Here is a 21,666-nt window from a genome sequence, read left to right as displayed (position 1 = left end):
AAGACACACAATAAACAAATGAAGGCAAAATAAATGCTTGAAAGTTCCACAAATGGTGAAGTCAACAGTATGTTCATTAAAAATGCTACGAATGTGAGGCTATAAAATGGTTATGTTTAAATTGTCCCTTTTAAGGTGAGACAGAATGCTCTGGAAAATGGAGACGTTATGAGGTTGTAACTATGGACTGGGGGACCCCAGGTTAAGACTTAGTGAAATCCACATGCTATATTAAACATCTGAATATTAAGAGAGAGGCAGCTGTTTTCGCTTTATGCAGGCTTACAGATTCCCAGGCAGTAAAACGCCTGGGACACAGAGAAAGCAAGCAAGAGTGAGAGCAACAGACAAGCAGCAACTGTTGGGAGCAGCAGGGAAAAAGCTGTTCTCTGCTAGCTACCAGGCAGAATGCTGATCAAAGCTTGACCCCTCATGGAATAGAAGGAACTTGCAGGGATCGAAGGTCACTGGAAGATTTGCACTGGTGAAGCCAGGATAAGGAAGCACCAGAGTTGGCCTTTCTGCTGGAACTCAGTTCAGGAATTTTCAGAAGACTCAAGGAAAAGGCATTTGAGAGTCACTGACTCAATTAAATGGAGAAATCTCAACCCATTGGAAGAGAGTGTGACTTTGGACTGTTTCCTATAAAGACTGCAATTCTGCAGGAAGCATGCTGTAAGGTATATGTGTGGTGTGAGGTTAGTATGGTCATGTTAAGACACTCATAAGGATTATCGTTCCTGTAGTTTAAAGTATTGTCAGCAAAGCAATGATTAGTCCAGGTTGTTTGACACAGTGAAAGCCTTAAAATTTGAAATCTTGACATGTAGTTCCTTTATGTTGGCAGCTGGGAATTCAAATATTTTTTTAAAAAAGCTATCATAATCATAACATGGTGTACAATATTTTTGCTTAGAAAATGCTATACATTTTACAGAACATTGGAATTCTATAGTCAAAAATGCAAACTCTAAAATCCATATAATTAAGACACAAGAATAATCAACATTCAGAGCAGGTTAAATTTTATGGCCAACTCAAAATAGTTTATAAACACATTGAAGACAAGCTTCAATGGCCTGAATTTTTCAGGCGGTAGGCGGGCCTAGCAGAAGCAGGCAGGGGCTGTCACGGAGCCAATCACTGCCTGCAATTTAACATGGGGGTTGCCAATTAAGGCTTGCCCAGCGTTAGACGTGAGCCGTAGCGCTCAGCGCTACCTGTGCAGGCTGGTGGGGGGGAGGGAGAAGAGAGTCGGGGCCAGCGTTCTTTTGCGAAAGAACACTTCAATCTCCCTGAGGCATGGAGGGATTGTAATTAATGAATAAATGGATTAAAAATGCATTTAAACATGTCGCATCTCTTGTGGCTCATGAGATGGGACATGTTTTTATATATAGGAAAATTCTTTTATTTAATTAATAAAAGCTTTAGGAAACTTCATCCCGCTCATGGATGAGTTTTCCTAAAAATGTGAAGGCCGCTTGGCCTTTTCACGTGCCTACCAACCTTAAGGTTGGACAGGCAGCGTTAACAATTACAATAATTACTTCCTTTATGACCTTATTAGGCCGTTTGCATATTGATGGGTGCGCGCCTGCCGAACGAAACATCATGAGACAGCGCAATAACGTTGGGACGCATGCCCGATGTCATTGCGCATCATTTTACACGTTGGCGTGTTGGGCCTGGCCCCGCACGCCGACTGAAAAATCCTGCCCAATGTTACAATGATATGCAACTCACATGAGCAAACTTAGTAGCACTTAAATCGGGTCTCAATAACCTCCCAAGCAAGCAGAGTTATGACTTCAGAAAATAAGATTCAAATTGCCCGATGCAAGATACAACAAAACTTCCCCCAGCTACTCCAATCATATGAGAAAAAAAGGAATCAGAAGTGTGTGAAATCAAAACAGACAACTCCAGAAATAATCAGCAGGTCTGGCAAAATGTCAAGAGAAAGAAACACAGTTTACACTTCGACCTTTTATCGTGTCATTAGCCTGAAACATTTACTCTGTTTCTTTCTCCACAGCTGCTGCCAGACCTGCTGAGTATTTCAGCGCTTCATCTTTATTTTAGGTTTCCAGCATCTGCAATATTTTGCTTTTATATTAATGGAAAATTCTCAACCCATTGGAAGAGAGTGTGACTTTGGACTGTTTCCTATAAAGACTGCAATTCTGCATGGAAACATGTGTCTCAAATTCAGAAAAATCACCTTTGCTTTGCTGACAACAACTTTTTGGGGTTGGTAAAGAAAGGAGCATCACCTCAAGACAGCTGCACACTGAGTGCTCATTGACTTATTTCTATTAACACAATTAATCAAGAAATTGAATACCTTGGTTTCTTCAGTTGACCTCAATCTGCCAGGGCTTGGTGGTACTGTTGGTCGCTTCCGTCCTTTTTCTTGTTGAAACAGATCCTGTAGTCTACAAGAAAAGATTTTTAAAAATAATTTACGGTGTTGTGCTATAAACAGTACTTACTGCACTACCCCTAAATGGGGAGATGGTGACGTAACAGTAATATCACTGGACTAGCAATCCAGAGCTGCAAGCTAATGTTCTGGGGACATGGGTTCAAATCTCACCATGGTAGCTGGTGGAGTTTAAATTCAAATCAATTAAAAAATCTGGAATTGAAAGCTAGTCTCCGTGACAGTAACTATGAAACTAACATCAATTGTAATAAAAACCCATCTGGTTCACTAATCTCCTTTAGAGAAGAAAATCTGCCAAAAGAAGGTGCCCTTTGAAATACCATAGCAAGCCACTCAATTGAAGGGTAATTAGGGATGCGCAACACATGCTGACTTTGCCAGCGACACTCATCCCATAAAGAATAAAAAGAACAGAATAAATCCTCATGGCAAATTAAGACACGCCAGATCTTTAGCAATTGCATCAATTAAATTAGACATTTGGCAATTAAATGATCTTGTTAATCAACTGGCATGACTACATATGATATGCCTGGTAAATAACAGACTGTCATTACTACCAGTTATTTGATTATCACGCTTCACAATTTTATCCCATCTTATCTAGTGTTTAATGATGCAATTTTTAACTTTGTGTTACTGTGCGACTAACCTCAATGGTCACTATGCATAATACAATTGTCTATTATTAAAACTCATCATTATAATATACAAGCATTTGAAGTGATTATAGTAGGGTCAACCACACCTGGTATTCCAAGCCTGTAATAGCTCACACAAATTCTGTTTCTTGATAATTAAGCAATCATCTACAAATAGCAACTGTTGAGGGTTGTCAATTGGCGAGGACAACAACCTTGCCTGAGTTTTCTCAAACCAGTTTCGAAACTCTGCCTCTTCCATCTGCAACGACAAATAAAACACTTCAGCTTTCAACATGGATAATTTTAATTATAAGACTGTTGGCATGGTTTTAAACATTATTTTATACACGCTATGTTCAAACTGGTGTGAAAAAAAGATAGTTACTTCTTTTTGTGCAAAAAGATCCTCAATTTTTTCTTCTCTTGTTTTGTTGAAGGTATCAGTTTTCAGGGACACAAGGCGATCGTCTACTGCTGAATAGATTTGTGATACCCTGAATAATAGCAGGTTTTTTGTTAGTAATCACCTTAATCAAACTAGCTATAAACAAGCAATTGTTTGCCCACTGGGTTCAAACTTACTTTTGTGAAAAATCCTTCAAATCCTGAATAACCAATTGCTTTGATGGCATTTGATGTTTGATGTATATTTCTAATGGTGGAAGGCAAATTTCAAGCATCCTAATGGGGGCAAAACTGGTAAAACAAAATGTTAACATATTTGTCAATCGACAGCAGAAGTAACAAATTAATCGTAAAAATTAGTATCTGTGAAATGATGCAATTATATAATTATGCTGCTAAAGTAAATCACTCATAAAACAAGAAAAATAAATAAGCTGAACATAGAGATAATATTTTGCAATTTCTATTAGAACTCATGATTTTAGTTGGTGAGTAGAAATATTTTTGTAAAATGGTCATTCCTTGTTAACATTAGGTGGAAGGGGTTGGGTTCCGATTTCCCCTCATACTGTTATCCTTTCTGGCTGGAAGAAAGCAGTGAATTAGAGTCCCGCCAACTTCTTCATTCTCTACAGGCTTCAATGCTATTATATTCTGTTCAGAAGAACCTTTCACTGAAGTTTTAGAAATTCAGGATAAACAGTCAAGTTTCATTATGCATAGTATATTGAAATTGACAAAGATGTAACCACTGACCTCAATATCAGAGAGCTAGGTAATTACACGGCCATCATACTTTGGAGACAATGAATAAGTCCACTTCAGGCCAGTAATCAATGAATAAAAGAGCTGGCGCTTCACAAGTTATTGTCAAGTAACATAAGTTACAGGACAAATGTAATTATACAAGAAATTCAGACTTTTTTTTGCTCAACTGTTTTTATATCCATATGCAAGTTAATTTTCTGAATGTGCAATGTTCAAAAGATGATTTTCATGAAACTATAATAGGAACATTTCACATCTTCCATAATGAGCGACTATTCAACACTGAAAATTTATATAGTTTCCTAAAGATTAAATTGTTCCAAGAAGTTTTATCAAGCTAAATTTTGATTTAGAAACATTGATTATGAGCACAGCACATTAAAATAGACTAGACCAGTCACTTTTATTAACCTGAAAGATGCAACCATCTGATTGTAGGAGAAATACTGGTGATAATCATGATGCATGGAGTGACCACAAGGCTCCGCATTTGCTCTACGGGTATACTGATGGCCATAGAATCTTAACTCCAGATACTTGGCAAAGGACATGGACCAAGAATCCCTGGACAGCGGAACCACTGGAGTCACCTACAATAATACACAATACAATATATTATCTATCCGGCAAAAACAAAAATCTACACACAGTATTCTTCCAGAGTTTATACAATTTAACTTTCTAAAATGGTTATCCTCAACTGATTAATTATTCTGACATACCTGTTTACATATTCTGCACCAAGAGTATGTTAAGATTGTGTGCTGATAGCCAGGAACAGGAGAATCCAGCTCTTTTAATACAATTTGTACACAGCCATTACCATGCACAAAACGGCGTATATGGTGCACCATAGGCGTTTCACAGAACATGCTGGGACACTGATAGGAGGGTCTGCAAAGAGAAACAAAATACAGAAATGTGTAAAACTACTATTTAAAGTCATAAAGGTTTTGTGGTGCATAATTCATTTTTTTCCTATGGTACTTTGGAATTTGTTAGTATTGAAATACCATTCCTGATTCTGTTGACTTTTTCAGAAAAACTGCATAGTATGAAAAGTTTCAAGTGTGCTAAAAAATAGTTCAACTGTGTCTGTTCTTCAAAATCAAGCATTATATTAACTATTACCAAGGACTGAAGTAGGAAGTGGTGCAACGTAATTAAATAATCAAATGATATCTATGCAAGCCAGTAAGGAGATCAACAACAAATCCTTTATTCCATTAAATAAATTCCTAATTCTATTAATGACCTAATTCATGATGTAAAATTTAATAATTTATTGTAAAGAAGTAAGGCACTCTAATCATCCTGCCTATCAGCCACAACAAATGCCCAATGTGTTGTATACTTTGCTCCATAAACTAATAAGAATATATTGTGTACCAGTTATTTTGTGCGCTTGTAAAGTGCTACAATTCGGAATCTGCAACCACTAACCTAAACCACTAAAGAACCTCCGTGAAATATTGGCTCTCTCTTAAACCAGAATTTGTAACTATAAATATAGGCACCATAAAAAAAAATTAATAGGAAAATTAAAATCAAACTATTTCCTTTACATCAAAATACTAAGTTTTTAAATTTTGCATGCAGATACAAACAGAACAAACCAATCATATATACTTCAGCAACAGTTAACAGTTCAATAGACTAAAAATATAATTGAGATATAAACGCAAGAATAACTGAACTCATAAGGTATCAGGTGAGGAATGAACAGAGGCCATGGGAAGAAGTGTTCAATAGAATGCAAGGGTCATTTGTACGACTGAACACTTGAGAATATCTATAATAGCACAAACTAAGCTCATTAAAAAAATTGCAAAAATAACTAAGACTTTGTTTGGTTACAGTTTACACTGGATTTGAGAATCACGTTAATCCCAGAAGTAATTCTGAATCTACAGTTATTTAGGTGACAATTTAACAACAGATTTTGTGTGACTAACACTAGAATTATGTTGGTTATTCATTTATTCAGTTCCATAGCAAGGCATCATTAAGTAAAACTCAAAAAATTAAAACATTCATGCAAGTTATATTATTCAAACTTGAGCAACTGCTTTTTAGTTATAATTTTGATGGTCACAGCAACACTGGGAATGTCCTGTTTCACATCTCATTTGATCATCTGCAGGTTGTGAAGATAGTGGTAAGTCATAGAATGGTTACATCAATGGGTCATGACACATGTCTATGCCAGCTCTCTACAACAGAAACTCAGCTAATCCCATTTCCCTGCCCTTTCCCAGTAGCCCAGCACTTTTTTTGTCTTCAAGTGCTTATCCAATTCACTTTTCAAAGCCATGATTGTATCTGTTTCCACTACAACTCAGGCACCGTATTCTAGATTCTAACTAATTGCTGCATAAAAGTTTTTCTTCATGTTGCCATTGAATATTTTTTGCCAATCACTTTAAATTCCTGTCTTCTGGTTCTTGACATTTCCACCAATAGGAATAGTTTCTATCTCTGTCTGGACCCCTCATGATTTTGAATATTTCTATCAAATCTCCTCTCAATCTTCTTTCTCTAAGGAGAGCAGACCCAGCATCTCCGACCTATCCACTTAACCTGGAACCATTCTCATAAATCTTTCCTGCACCCTCACTAAAGCCTTCACATCCTTTCTAAAGCGCAGAGCATAGAATTGGACACAATGCTCCAGTCGTGGTTGAACCAGTGTTTTATAAAGGCTCATCATAATTTCCTTGCTTTTGTACTTTAAGCCTCTATTTGTAAAATGGAATACCTGTACACCTTTTTAACCACTTTCTCAAACTGCCCTGCACCTTCAACAATTTGTGCATATTTGTGCTCCAGATCTCTGTTCCTGCATGTCTTTTAGAATTGTACCTTTTATTGTAGATTGCTTCTCCTCATTCTTCCTACCAAATTGTATCACTTCACATTTCTCTGCACTAAATTTTATCTGCCATGAGTCCGTCAATTCCACCAGCCTATGTCCTCTTGATATCACCATCTTCTTGACAGTTCACAATACTTACAAGCTATGTCATATGCAAATTTTGAAATGTTACCCTATACACCCAGGTTAAGATCATTATAGGTAAAGAAAAGCAGTGGTCCTGGTACAGATTGCTAGGGAACCCTACTGGATACCTCCTCCAGTCCAATAAACAACTGTTCACCATTACTCTTTGGTTCCTGTCACTCGGTCAACCTCACATCCATGCTGCCACTGTCCTTTTTATTCCAGTGGTTTCAACTTTTCTGGAAAGCCTATTATGTGACACTCTATCAACACATTTTGGAAGTCTGTGTACATGATGCAAAACAACACTCTTTTTTGCCTCAAAGAACTCAACCAAGTTAGGTAAACATGATTTTCCCTTATTAAATTTGGGCTGGCTTTCCTTAAGTAATCTACATCTGTCCAAATGACTGTTAATTTTGTCCTGAATTGTCCTTTCTGAAAGCTTTCGCCCTGTCAAGGTTAAACTGATTGGTCTGTGGTTGCTAGGTTTATCCTTGCACCCCTTTTTGAACAAGGGTGCAACATTTGCAATTCTCCAATCCTCTGGCAGCCTCCATGCAACTAAAGAGGATTGGAATATCATGGCCAGTGCCCCCCACCGCACCCCCCCACCCCCAATTTCCACCTTTACATCCCTTATATTCCTCTGATACATCCCATCTAGTCCTGGTGACATCAACTTTAAGTACAGCCAGCCTTTCTAATACTGCTTTTTATCAATGTTTAGCCTGTCCTGTGTTTCAACAACCTCCTCTCGTGATGATCTTGGCATCTTCTTCCTTGGCAAAGACAGATGCAAAGTACTCACTTAGTACTTCAGCCATGCCACTCCTCCATGCATAAATCCTCTTTTAGAGCCCTAATTCGCTTCACCCCTTCTCTTATTACCTTTTGCTATTTATATATCTATGGAAGACTTTTTAGATTCTTTTTCATGCTAACTGCCAGTCTCTTCTCATACTTTCTCTGTCTCCCATTTCATTTTTCACTTTACCTTTGAACTTTCAAAATTCAGCTTAGTTCTCACTTGCATTATTAACCTCACACCGGCCATACACACCCTTTTTCTGCTTCATCTTACTCTCTCTCCATTAATTTCCATTAGTAGGAGAGACTAGGACCCGAGGGCACAGCCTCAGAGTAAAGGGAAGACCTTTTAGAACAGAGATGAGGAGAAACTTCTTTAGCCAGAGAGTGGTGAATCTATGGAATTCATTGCCACGGAAGGCTGTGGAGGCCAGGTCAAAGAGTGTACTTAGGACCGAGATAGATAGGTTCTTGATTGATAAGGGGATCAAAGGTTACGGGGAAAAGGTGGGAGAATGGGGTTGAGAAACTTATCAGCCATGATTGAATGGCGGAGCAGATTCGATGGCCAAATGGCCTAATTTCTGCTCCTATGTCTTATAGTCTCGATTTCTTCATCCAGGGCCCTCTGGCTTTAATTGTGCTTCCTTCCTCCCTCTTGGGAATGTACCTCAATTGTACCTAAAGCATCTTCGCTTTAAAGGCAGGCCATTGTTCCATTACTGTTTCATTTGACAATCTTTGATTCCAATTTTCCTGGGACAGGTTCCTTTCACAGTCGACTGAAATTGCATCTCCTCCAGTTAAGTACTTATACTCTAGCTTGCTCCTTATCCTTTTCCATAGCTAACCTAATAATGATACACTGTTCCCTAAATGTTCCCTTACTGACACTTGTTCCACTTGACTTTCCCCATTCCCAGAACCAGATCCAGCAATGCCTCCAGTCTTGTTGGACCAGAAACATAATCAAGAAAATTCTCCTGATCACATTTCAGAAACATTTCCCCTTCTCTGCCCTTTATATTATTGCTATCCCAGCCTATATTTAGACAATTGGGACAGGATTTTTCAGTTGGGTGTGTGAAATGACACGCAGTGACATCGGGCATGCATCATGGTGTCTCGCAATGTTTCGTTCAGCAGGCGTGCCCCCACTGATAACTGAAAGACCTATTAAGGCTATTAATGAATGAATTAATGTTATTGTTTACGCTGCCCGTCCAACCTTAAGGTTGTGGGCAGACAAAAAGGCCAAGCGCCTTCACATTTTTTAGGAAACCTCATCCACGAGAGGGATGAGTTTTCCTAAAGCTTTTACCACTTAAATAAAAATTTTATATGAAAAATAAAAACATGTCCCATCTCATGTGACACAGTCACATGAGGGGATATGCCTCACTAAGTTTTTAATTTCTGTAAATATGTTTCTACAAGCCGCTTCAATCTCCCTGAGGCAGCTCTGTGCCTTAGGGAGGCTGAAATGCTCATTTGCACGCATGCACAAAAAGTGCGCTGGTCCTGACTCTCCCCCTGCCCACACAGGTAGCGTGCTACTGCTCACGTATTACGCTGAGCGGGCCTTAATTGGCCCACCCGCGTAAAAAGTCGGCGCGAAGCCGATTGCGAGCAGCGGATTGCGAGCAGCGGTCAGCTCCATAATCACCCCCGCCCACCGAGGGAAAAATTCTGGCCTAGAAGTCCCTCATTATTGCTACTCAATTGTTTTGTATCTCTCCAATTTCTGTGCAGATTTGCTCCACTTCATCTTTCCCACTATTTGGAGGTGACAAAAAAAATGGTTTATTAATGGGACCTGGAAAGGTGGTCTGACACTGAGGCTGGGTTTCTTTTCACTTGGCTGCAGGTAAGGGTAACTGGGTTACATAGGCAGCAAGAAATCAGTTATAAATTTGAGTTTGCTACAAATACATTCTCAGCATCAGTAACGATTGCAGCATTCTGTAACAAAAGTATGACCCTCTATTTTATTGTAAATCTCTGTGGCCTGAATTTTGCCCTCGTCGGGTGGGCTCGGCGGGACCGGGCGGTTGGCTCCGCCCGCAATCAGCTCCACATTGCAATTTCACACGGGCAGGCCTTAATTGGTCCACTGCATGGATCGCGAGCATTGTGGGCGGGGCAAGGAGGAAGAGCCGGGCCTTGTGCACAGTTTGCGTATGTCCGCGAAAGAGCGCTTCAATTTCCCTGTGTCACATGAGATGGGACCTGTCTTTAATGTCAAAATAAAGGTTTTATTTAATTAGTATTAAACCCCGTGGATGAGGTTTCCTAAAAAAAATGTAAAGGCTGCTTAGTCTTTTTGCCTGTCCGCTAACCGTTAGGTTGGATGGGCAGCGTGAATTTCAATTTAATTAGGTCATTAATGGCCTTAATAGGCCTTTCAATTATTGGCACAGCCGACTCTGGCGCATGCCTACTGAATTAATTGCCGCATGTGTGCGCGATGATGTTGGGATGCATGCCCAACATTATATTATGTTCTGGCATGTGAGGTGCACGCCTGCATGCCAAAGGTAAAGTTCTGGACTGTGCGTTCACAAGTGAGGCACATTGATTTTGTACATTCCTTGTCCAGTACTAAATTCAGATTAAGTTGAAATAAATGCCAAAATCAAAGGATCTTTCCCTATATTATTACCTATTTTGGTCAGACAGCTCCCCTACAACATTTATTTTTACTATCAATGCCATGTTATTGAAGTCAAAGTAGCAATGGTAAAACTAATGAATATCACTTGACACACTGAAGACAAGTATGTAGATGAGCATTCTGGATGCTGCATAGTAATAGTTAGCTTTTTTCTTAAAAAATGGAATGAGGCATGTGGACAGGATACTGGGCCAATGCAATTTCAGTTTCAGGCACCATTTTAAGAACATTAATCTTGCTGCTACACTTAAGTTTGAGCGCCTGAGGGCATGCTTTCTTGAATTTAATACAAATAATCAAAATGCTCTATTTGTCTGGAATAAAAGTTGCAGATCTGTTAAATATAGTAAAATAAATTAATTAGCAAACTTAGTGGAGAACCGCCACACTCACCGAAAGCAATATCTTTCCAAAAATATTCCCAAAGTCAAATCATTTTTTCCATAAAATTCCATTGTGACGATCCTAAAAGCACAACAACCAAAATCAATAGTTAAACATATTTGATAAAATAAAGTCTGAAGTAATCATGGATATTTTAAACAGTAATTCACATACATATTTAAATACATATGGGAACTATCCAAAGCACTGTTCTATGTTTGGCAATTCATAACGGTGTTGCAGTAAATGACTTCTCAGAGGATCTATATTTAAAACAAATGATTGTAAATGAATCATTTCAGTCATTCCATATAATTTACTGGCAAAATTGTTTTTGTAATAAATTTTGGCTTGGGGATATGAGGAAAGCTTTTACTAAAATATTTCAATACTGTGGGATCATGTTATGTCAAACACAATAATGGGTTTGGAAAGGCTACCTCAAAAATTAATGGAACATCCAATAACATTTGGAATTCACAAGAATCTTAATAGAAAGCAAGTCTTACATCAAAAACAGCTGGCACAATATCATCTGCTATTCATAAACTTGAATGTTTTACAGTAACCTACCAGCATCTGCAAATGTCTCAAACTTATGAAAGACCATCATCTGCAAGTTCACTTTATTGCTCATTTAGAATATTAATAACCCTTCTTTTTGACCCCATAAACTGAGTATGCAAGCAGGCAAGTTACACTTTAGTCATTGATTCATTGGTGTCATCACTTAATGGTGGGGCTTGCAACTGAGTCAGAAGTCAGTAAGTTCAAACTCCACTCCAAAGTCTTCAGCACTTTATCTAAGGTAACACTCAAAAGCAACACTGAATTGTGTGTGGCACTGTTGGAGGCACATCTTTCAGATTAAACATTGCGCTAAAGCCCAGTCAATTTTCTCATGTGGATATAAAAGGTCCCATGTGTAAGTTTCAGGGGTTTTAAGGCATAAAACCCTTTAACTGAAATATCTAAGTTCCAAATTCTTGATTTCTAACAATGAGGTCCTCAGTTGTGCCTGATTTAACAAGGTACAAATAGCTAGTATTTATCAGGCAAGTAGAATTTATTAAGCAAGATGTTCCATGTACTCAACAAAAATCAGTGAAGACAACATGAATAGCTCTTATCCCTCAAGGCCCCGGGGTTCCTTGAGTGCTGCCAGCGCAGGCGATGCCTTTCTTAGCTCTGAAGTAATGTTACATTGAACTGTGTCTCAGAAGAACAGAAGCTTTAGTAGAGCTAGCCAATGAAGGCTTTGATTTTCAAACTTTTATCCCTACTTCTGACTGTTCCTCAACTCTTATTTGGAAATAGTCCAAATTACCTCTTTTCATTGGCTTAGGATGAAGGTCATCTGATGTCACCCCACCTCTAACTAGTGTCCTGTAGACTGAAGACAAACTCCAATCTATTATTCCCTGGGCCCCTGGAGTTACATTCCATTGTGAACAAATGGCATACCCTTGTAGATACAGAGCAGTTACGAAAAATGTTATATCTTCTTATCAATAACGCAACCTATCGTAAACATTCACACTAACATATTTTAACCCAAGTCCCGCAGGTGCTAAAGCCATTAAGAAGACATGTTAATAACACTTCCTACCATAATGTCAGGAACTAAAAGTTTTCCACTAATACAGATGCTCTGCCTTACAGGTATGGTTGATCAATTAAACCTAACAATATATGGTTTTGTTTAAAAATAAGGTGGCACACTGAGTCCAAGCCGATGAGCTAAACTCTTTTGGTTTGTTCTTCAAAGCTGACAAAGAAGCCCTCAATTGCACAGTGTAATTAAAATAAATACAATTCCTTGAGCCCAGGCTTTACAATACCTGTAAAGTAATTAAATCATCAATACCAGTTCCTTGCAAACAACTGCCTAAACTGTTAATTGTCCCACTAACAGAAATTCAAACCGAACTGTTTAATAAAACTCAAATTTACTTCAGGCCAACATGAAACCCTGTAAATTAGTATTATCAAAACCTTATGCATGGCATTATTCAGAGAGCAGCAAAGAAGTTTACCCAATGTTCTGGCCAATACTTACCCCTCAATAAGCATCACTACAAAACAAAATAAGATTATGTGCTCTTTTGTCTCATTGCTGTTTGTGCAAAAATTGGCTGCCACATTTGCCTACATTACCACAATGAGTACATTTCATTTGTTCTGAAGCAACTTGAAACATCCCGAATTTCTTTAATGCTGCTCCAGGGGAAGGTTCTGGCAATTGCTAAATGACAACTTGCATTTATATAGTGTATTTAACATGGTAAAATGCTGCAGGATAGCATGGTTGATTCCTCCCATTTCTCTTTAATGATAAAAATCCCTCTCCCTCTACTTGGTACTTCTTGGCTGGCTCAGCCAAGGAAAGGTATTGAATAAGTTAGAATTTCATGCCCATACATATATTCCCCATACAGCACAAAATGTCACTACACTACTCCATCATGCCATACTGGTTTCTTTACATTAAATTGAAGGTAATATAATTAAATGCACATCACTAAACATTATTCTCATAAGCTATTGCAAGGTTTATTTTTCACTGAGCTAATACCAAACAGATATAAGCAAGGGGTGGGAGACAGGGTTGATGGAGAACTGCCAGCATAAGTAGTCATTACCCCTGTGAAACTGGTTGCAACTTCAGGGTTTAACACATAGGTAGATTAATGACGAACTCCTGAAATTGCAGTCTTCTATTCACTGCTCTGCCACAAGCTGGCCACAAACCCAGCAATCACTGAAATTAGATGTGGCAAAAACTTCTCTTTTTTACACTCTCTCATTGTTGTTAGAAAATCCCCCAAAAGTTACACCTTGTTCCATCAGGTGTAATTGGGAATTTAACAGTCATATGACTTGTATTTTTTGCTGAACAAACTCATTTCATATTTGTGGATTGTTGCTAAATGCCTCTGTTATGATTAATTATTAGATTTTACAAAACTAATATTTTTAATATAAGCACCTTATAAAAAGTTTTTTCAGAATATTTCAACATACCTCCATCCACTAATACCTAATAACTATCAGCTCAAGACATGCAGATCAAGGCTCAGCTGAGAACTCTTAACATGTGTCAAATGCCAACTGAAGAAGTTTGGCACCTTAACTCATGAAGCGCATTCATTCAAGAATCTGTTAAGGCTTGGGGCAACATTTGGTTTGGTCTGATTGCTCACATGTCCATCACAGAGGCTTGTAAAAAGGGAAGACGATCAAATAATTAAGGGGCCGTGGATGTGTCACATAAGCAACATGCTCAAGACAAGATTCCACATTATCATTTGAATGGTCATGGCTTATGGGCCACAACGCTTGCAGCATGAAATTAGTGCAATGCTGGGCTAGTGTCTAGGCTAATGGAGACAGGCTGACAGTACCCCGGTTGACAGTAAGAGCACATGGCTGTATTCACCCTGATTAATGCCTCTTTGTTAATATGCAGTCATGTTACAGGGGGATGTTCAGCTACCTGTGAATCTTCAGATGTGTTTCAGCTGCAAGGGATGGCCTGGGAATGCCATGTCTGGAATGAGGGCAGGCTGAGGGCTTCACACTGGCTTCCTGGCTTAGTGGTGGAAGGAGGCATTCCAGGGTATGGTGCAATCTTGGGTCTCTATTCTATTTGTCCACAGAGACAAGGAGGAATGCACAATGCAGGCTACAGGCAATGCTGCCTTCTTGATAAGCTTGATGCGAATGAGAAGGGCTCACTGCCCTTTTGGCACAGCACAGGGAAGAGTGTCGCCCTGAGGAACAAGAGCCAATGGTGCCCCTGGGTGACCCAGATGTTGATGAGGAGGGACAAATCCATGGAGATATTTGGCCAAAGGTTTACAGAAGACGCCTCTCATAGATGGACATAAGCGAAAGACAGTGCCACAGATGCTTGTCTAGGGATGTTGTGGATTACATCTGCCACCTTCTCATGAGGATCTCACCCTGCATGGACTGGGATGTCATCCAATGCTGGTTGCTCTGAAGGTAACTGCTGCACTCAACTTTTTGCCAGTGGATCATTCCAGGGCTCCACTGGGGACCTCTGCAGAATCTCACAATCCTCCACACATGAAAGCATAAGGGAGGTGACTGATGCCCTTTTCAATAAAGTTCACCATTATGTGCAGTTCACCATGGATGAAGCAAGCCAGGCTGTCAGAGCTGTGAGATTTGCAGTGGTCTCCAGCTTCCCACAAGTAGAGGGCATCATCAACTGCATACATGTGGCCTTAAGAGGTCCCTGGCAACACCCAGTAAGATTTATTGATAGAAAAGAATTCCACTCTCCAAAGTTAATCTGTGATCACCAAAAGCAGATAATGCATGTTTGTACCCTGGGAACTTGCACGGCTCTTACATTTTGAGTCACTTGCAAGTGCCACAGATCTTTGAGGGCCCTCAGCGCATTCAGGGTTGGCTCTTCGGTATTAAAGCTAATGATACCCATTTGTTATCCACATAGTGCCGCTGAGGAGAGATACAATGCAGCACATTCTGCAACAATATCTTTAATAGAGCAGACTATTGGCATGTTGAATGTGCATTTTAGATGTTTGGACTGATCAGACAGGAGGTTCGCCAGTACTTGACACAGAGGGTATCCCGCATCATTGTTGTTTGCTGTGCCCTACACAACCTAGAGCTGCCACATGGAAATGTGGAGGAGATACACCTTTCCTCGGATGAGGAGGACATGGAATGAGATGATTTCGAAGAAGACGAGTACTCTGACGTGCCACATGAAGAGGACATGAGAGGCATGACGTCGAAGATGTGCCCATGAGACCCTCAGTGATAAGATTCTAGGGTGAATATTGTGAAGACATATGCTAACATGAGCGCAGTTCTCCTGTCCCTTTGATGCAGGGTAGACATTTAGATCTTCTTCGTCATCTTCAACACCTCAATGAAGGTCAATCTCAGAATGAATACTCACATTCATGCATAACAATGGCCTCATCCTTGAAAAGCTAAGCACACTAGGGAGCCTGTGGCTGTTCTGTAATGGGATAAGGACTCCACCAGCGCTCAGCTGAAGCAGGTACATATTGTGCAGTTCTTTCAACCATGGTGCCAACATTTCAGACCATAACAGCCTTCAAAAGGCAAAAACGCTACTGCAAACATCAATGCACTCATGGAAATATGCCAGGGACTTAGCAAGGTGGCTCAAGGAGGAATATCATCAGTCACTGGTTGTCACTTGACCATGTGAGGATGAATGTAAATCCAGAAAGGAGCATCTCTCCAAATGCCACCTCTCATGCATGATTAATGGTGAGGCTGCATCTTGATCCTGAGCCCCAGGATGGCATTGCTCTTCAGGACCTGTGATCTGTCACTCGACAGCATGGAAATGAATCTGAGAGTTAGGTTACCTTTGTAAGCACAGAGTGCTTCAACAGGACCATCGTGTGATCATTGACAAGCAATCCTGACCCTGCCTTTATCGGAAGCCTCTCAAATTAACATCCAGCATTGCCTTGGCATCTGAGAAACACGTGGCCCAATCAGTACTGAAACAGTACCCAAAATTGGCTGAAAGGCAGGAAGCAGAGGGTGATGATAGAGGGATGTTTCTGTGAATGGAAGTCTGTTTCCAGTGGGGTTCCGCAGGGCTCAGTGCTGGGGCCCTTGCTGGTTGTTGTGTACATAAATGATTTGGCCTTAAATGCAGGGGGTATGATCAAGAAGTTCACAGATGACACGAAAATTGGTAGGGTGTTAAATAGTGAGGAAGACAGCTGTAATCTAGAGGAGGATATCAATCAACTGGTCAAGTGGGCAGGGCAGTGGCAAATGAAATTCAACCTGGAATGCACTTGGGGAGGGCTAACATGGCAAGAATGGTAGGACCTGGAAAGTACTGAAGATCAGAGGGACATTGGTGTGCATATCCACAGATCCCTGAAGGTAGCAGGGCAGGTAGATAAGGTGATTAAGGTGGCAAATTGGATGCTTGCTTTTATTAGCCGAGGCATAGAATACAAGAGCAGGAAGGTTAAGCTGGAACTGTATAAAATGTTGGTTAGGCCGCAACTGGAGTACTGCATGCAGTTCTGGTCACCACATTATAGGAAGGATGTGATTGCACTGGAGAGGGTGCAGAGGAGATTTACCAGGATGCTGTCTGGGCTGGAGCATCTGAGCTATGAGGAAAGACTGGATAGGCTGGGGTTGTTCGCCTTGGAGCAGCGAAGGGACCTGATAAAGATGTATACGATTATAAGGGACCTGATAGAGATACGACCTGAGAGGAGACCTGATAGAAATGTATACGATTATAAGAGACATAGATAAGGTGGCTAGGAAGGCATTTTTTTCCTTTAATAGGGATCAATAACCAGGGGGCATAGATTTAAGGTAAAAGGTAGAGGGCTAAGAGCAGAGTTGAGGAGAAATTTCTTCACCCAGAGGGTGGTGGGAGTCTGGAACGCACTGCATGAAATGGTGGTTAAGTCAGCAACTCTCGTAACCTTTAAGAAGTATTTAGATATTCACCTGCGTTGCCATAGCCTCCAGGGCTATGAACCAAGCACTGGAAAACGAAATTAATGTAGTCAGTGGGCGTGGTCAGGTTGGTGGATCTCCTCTCCCATCCTGAGGAAAGAGGACCTCCTGCCTTTCCTGTACAACTTGGAGGAGAATCACTGAGCTGTGGAGCCGAGGGTTTCAATCTTTTGGGCATCATGGAGAACCTGAACAACACGACACCTGGGCTGCAGAGGGGGAATATATGTGTGGGTGCCATGTAAATATGGTGCCAGGGCCTTCGAAATCATGAAGTAACAGCAAGGCAGACAAATCACTGTCCACCCCGCCCCAAGGTTTGACAAGCTCCTTGCCGATGCCTGATTATTGATCTGAAAAGCGGAAGATCTGGTGCAAGACCCGCCCCACCGCTCAGCGGGAATCATGCTGAGTTTCCCATCCGCCACTGCACTCAAGTCTCTGGAATGGAAAATTCCACCCAAAATGACAAAACTGAAATGTTTTGCGGATTTAATTTTTAATTGTAATTTTCAGCCACCTTCTAGGTATTAATTTTGTGAAGTATATGTCAGCTAATGAGTATTATACCTTCACACATCTTTGTAAAAATTGAAGTTTATAAACATGTGACTGGTACAAAGGTACAACAAAATTTGTTCTTACCTTGTTATTTAATTCACAATACATATTAAACAACTTATTGCATATACAAGGACACTGCAAGCAGCATACTGAGTTTTTAAGTAAAAACAAATAATTATAGGCATCAGGATCCCAACAACAAATTTATGTATCTTTCCTGTATTGGAACATTATTGCCAACATTTGAATTGAATTTAAATCTAGGAAAAAAATGTCTGTCCTATCAAATGGAGAGCAGGGGGGCGCAGGGGGGGAACAAAAGAGCATTGCTCTTTGGGGGCAGGAGAAAAACACAACACAAGTAACCCATGTGGAACTCAAATTTACAGTATATGTTTCATTAAGCTATTTAAGATTTCAAAAATAAAGGCAAAATAGTAACTCACCACGGACTAACGCATGGATTTGGTGCATTGCTCGACTGCACAGAGGAACTACTGAAGAGAACACAAAGCTTCTGATGGTTTGCAGGGCTCAAACAGTCCACCTTAAAAACAAATATAGGCCTGACAAACACATTTCTCTTGCAACAATTCCTATTATTCTTATAGATGGCTGTGTGCTGAATACAAAAAGTATCAAGCTCACACCAGTGGTTAACCAATAACTTGCCATTGTTTGTACAAGTTTTGGATCTACTATACATGTTCATCCAAAGGATCCCTGGGCTTTATTTCTCAGGCTTTTATTCGTCATTATTTTAGTGTCAGGTCAGTCATTATATAAACCAAAAACTTATTGACCTTTCCCCTGTATGTGGGTATAAAACTTTAGTTTATGGTTGCTTATCCTAGTAATATCACAAAAATACTTTTTCCCAAAGCAGTCTGACTGCAAGCAATATTTTGAATGGTCAGTTTTAAATTTTTTGATCCCTGCAGTTACTCAAATTTTTTTCAGCACACCCTTTCCTCATGCACAAGTGAAACAAAGACAGTTTTTATACTTCCATGCTGAGGGTCTGGAGTCACATGGAGGCCAGACCAGGTAAGGATGGCAGATTCCCTTCCCTAAAGGGCATTAGTGAACCAGATAGGTTTTTACAACAATTGATGATAGTTCATGGTCACCATTATTGAGACTAGCTTTATATTCCAGATTATTTAACTGAATTCAAATTCAACTAGCTGCTGTGGTGGGATCTGAATGCATGTCCCCAGGGCATTAGCCTTAGTCTCTGGATTACTATGCCAGTGACATTACCGCTATGCCACCATCCCCCCCAGGTAGCAGGAACAGGGTCGAGGAAGCAGTTGGTGGGTCTCATGGAGATGAGTCCAGAGAGAGCACAAGAGAAGATAGATGAAAAACTAGATAAAGATAAGAGTTCAGGGTTACGGCAGAGGGAAGTATCAAAGGAAGTTTGACCCTGTGGGCCATAGGAAGGGGCAAAACCTGCTGATCGGATGGTCTCGATCTTAGTGAAGAAGCCCATGAGCTCCTTGTACTTATTGAAGGAGAGGGTGGAGGAGACAGGTGAGGAGTTTAAGAAATAAAGATAGAAAATACTGGAAATACTCAGTAGGGTCAGACAGTATTTATGAAGAGAGGAACAAAAAGAGTGACATCACAGAAAAACCTAAAGTTCATTGCTTGATAAATAACTGCTAGTTTGCACTACCTATTCTAAGTTGATTTCAGATTAAAGGTGACTACGGGGGCCCAGGATTCGGGCCTAACACTTCAGCTTCAACTCAGCAGAGAGTGCGAGTTCCAGTTGATTTAAAATAGCGTATTTTGAACCTCTATTCTAACTAACTTTCAGATTAAAAGGTAAATAGGAGAAATAGTTTACAGATTGATAAACTAAAAACCAGTAGGAAACTTAAAAACCAATTGAAAAACAAATTAAATAAAATAGAGATGCAGAGCCAGGTGATGTGTTGTAGCTGCATGATGTGGTAGCTGGTGGACCCCATTGTGGTTCCTAGTAATCACATCTGTAGCAAACGTTGGTTGCTCGTGGAGCTCCGGCTGGAGTCTGAGCATTGGACACTGCGACACATCAGGGAGGGGGAGAGTTACCTGGATGCTGTGTTTCAGGAGACAGTCACACCCCTTAGATTAACTACCTTAAATTCAGCCAGTGGTCAAGGACAGGAGGGTGTGTCTATGAGTGAGGCAGGTAGAGGGATCCAGGAAGTAGCACTGCAGGAACCTCAGCCCTTGCTCTTATCCAACAGTTTCAAGATTCATGCTCCTTCTGTGGATGAGAGCAGGGACTGTAGGGAGGATGAGCAAACTGACCATAGCACCATGGTACAGGGAGCCATTCAAGTGGGAGGAGAAGAGAGAAACATAATTGTAATCGGGGATAGTATCGTTAAGGGAATATATACTGTTTTCTGTAGCCAGGATCGAGAGTCCCAAAGGCTGTTGCCTACCTGGTGCCAGGGTTAAGGATATCTCATCTGGGCTGCAGAGGAACTTGGAATGGGAGGGGAAAGATCCAGTTGTCGTGGTCCACGTGGGTACCAGCGATATTGGTAGAACAAGGAAAGAGATTCTGCTGAGAGAATACAAGCAGCTAGAGTTTAAATTAAAAAGCAGGTCCAAAAAGATAATAATCTCCAGATTAATCTCTCTTCTCCTCCCACCTGAGCCACGAGCTAATTGGCACAGGGTCAACAAGATTAAAGAGATAAATGCGTGGCTCAAAGATTGGTATGGGAGAAATGGGTTCAAATTCATGGGACATTGGAACCAGTACTGGGGAAAGAGGGAGCTATTCCGTTCGGACGGGCTTCACTTGAATGATGCTGGGACAAGTGTCCTGGCGAATGCATAACTCGGGTTGTAGATAGGGTTTTCAACTAAATAGTAGGGGGGAGGGTTCAGTTGCATGGAAATATAAAAAAAATCAAAGTTTAAGGAGAGGGTAAGAGTGCAGGTGAATGACGAGGCTGATTGCTACCAAAAAGTGAAAGGAAGGGACAGTGTGTATGAATGCCATATTGCACCAAAGAATCATATAAGAGTAGGGAAAATTGACAATAGGGCAAACTTAAAGGCTTTGTATCTGAATGTGCGTAGCATTCGGAATAAAACTAATGAGTTAACAGCGTAAATAGAGATAAATAGGTATGATCTGGTGGTGATTACTGAGGCATGGTTATAGGGAGAACAGGTTTGGGAGTTGAATATCCAAGGGTACTCAGTGTTTTGGAAGGATTGGCAGGAAGGAAAAGGAGGTGGTGTAGCTTTGTTAGTAAAGGAAGAGATCAGTGCTATAGTGAGGAATGATATAGGCACTGCAGAGCAAGACTGGGTAGAAATAAGAAATAGCAAGGGAAAGAAGTCCCTGGTGGGAGTAATCTATAGGTCCCCAAATGGTAGTTCAGCAGTAGGGTACAGTATAAACCAGGAAATACTG

General features: G+C 40.3%; 1 protein-coding gene across 3 annotated transcripts in view; it reads right to left on the bottom strand.

Annotated features, from left to right (window-relative positions):
- Window positions 1-21,666, bottom strand: part of pikfyve (phosphoinositide kinase, FYVE finger containing) — a 173,568-nt gene that overhangs the window by 41,092 nt on the left and 110,810 nt on the right. For all 3 annotated transcript variants that reach the window (XM_041200720.1, XM_041200722.1, XM_041200723.1), the window contains 8 exons: window positions 18,680-18,780; window positions 11,145-11,216; window positions 4,989-5,160; window positions 4,678-4,856; window positions 3,676-3,789; window positions 3,479-3,587; window positions 3,198-3,352; window positions 2,348-2,438 (listed from right to left, as the gene is read on the bottom strand). In XM_041200720.1, the coding sequence (XP_041056654.1) occupies window positions 2,348-2,438; window positions 3,198-3,352; window positions 3,479-3,587; window positions 3,676-3,789; window positions 4,678-4,856; window positions 4,989-5,160; window positions 11,145-11,216; window positions 18,680-18,780 (993 nt within the window). The remainder of the gene's footprint in view (window positions 1-2,347; window positions 2,439-3,197; window positions 3,353-3,478; window positions 3,588-3,675; window positions 3,790-4,677; window positions 4,857-4,988; window positions 5,161-11,144; window positions 11,217-18,679; window positions 18,781-21,666) is intronic.

Source organism: Carcharodon carcharias, chromosome 12 (assembly GCF_017639515.1).
Source record: "Carcharodon carcharias isolate sCarCar2 chromosome 12, sCarCar2.pri, whole genome shotgun sequence".
Taxonomy (NCBI): Eukaryota; Metazoa; Chordata; class Chondrichthyes; order Lamniformes; family Lamnidae; genus Carcharodon; species Carcharodon carcharias.
The sequence above is the reverse complement of the archived record's forward strand: the minus strand, read 5'-3'. Positions and strand labels throughout refer to the sequence as shown.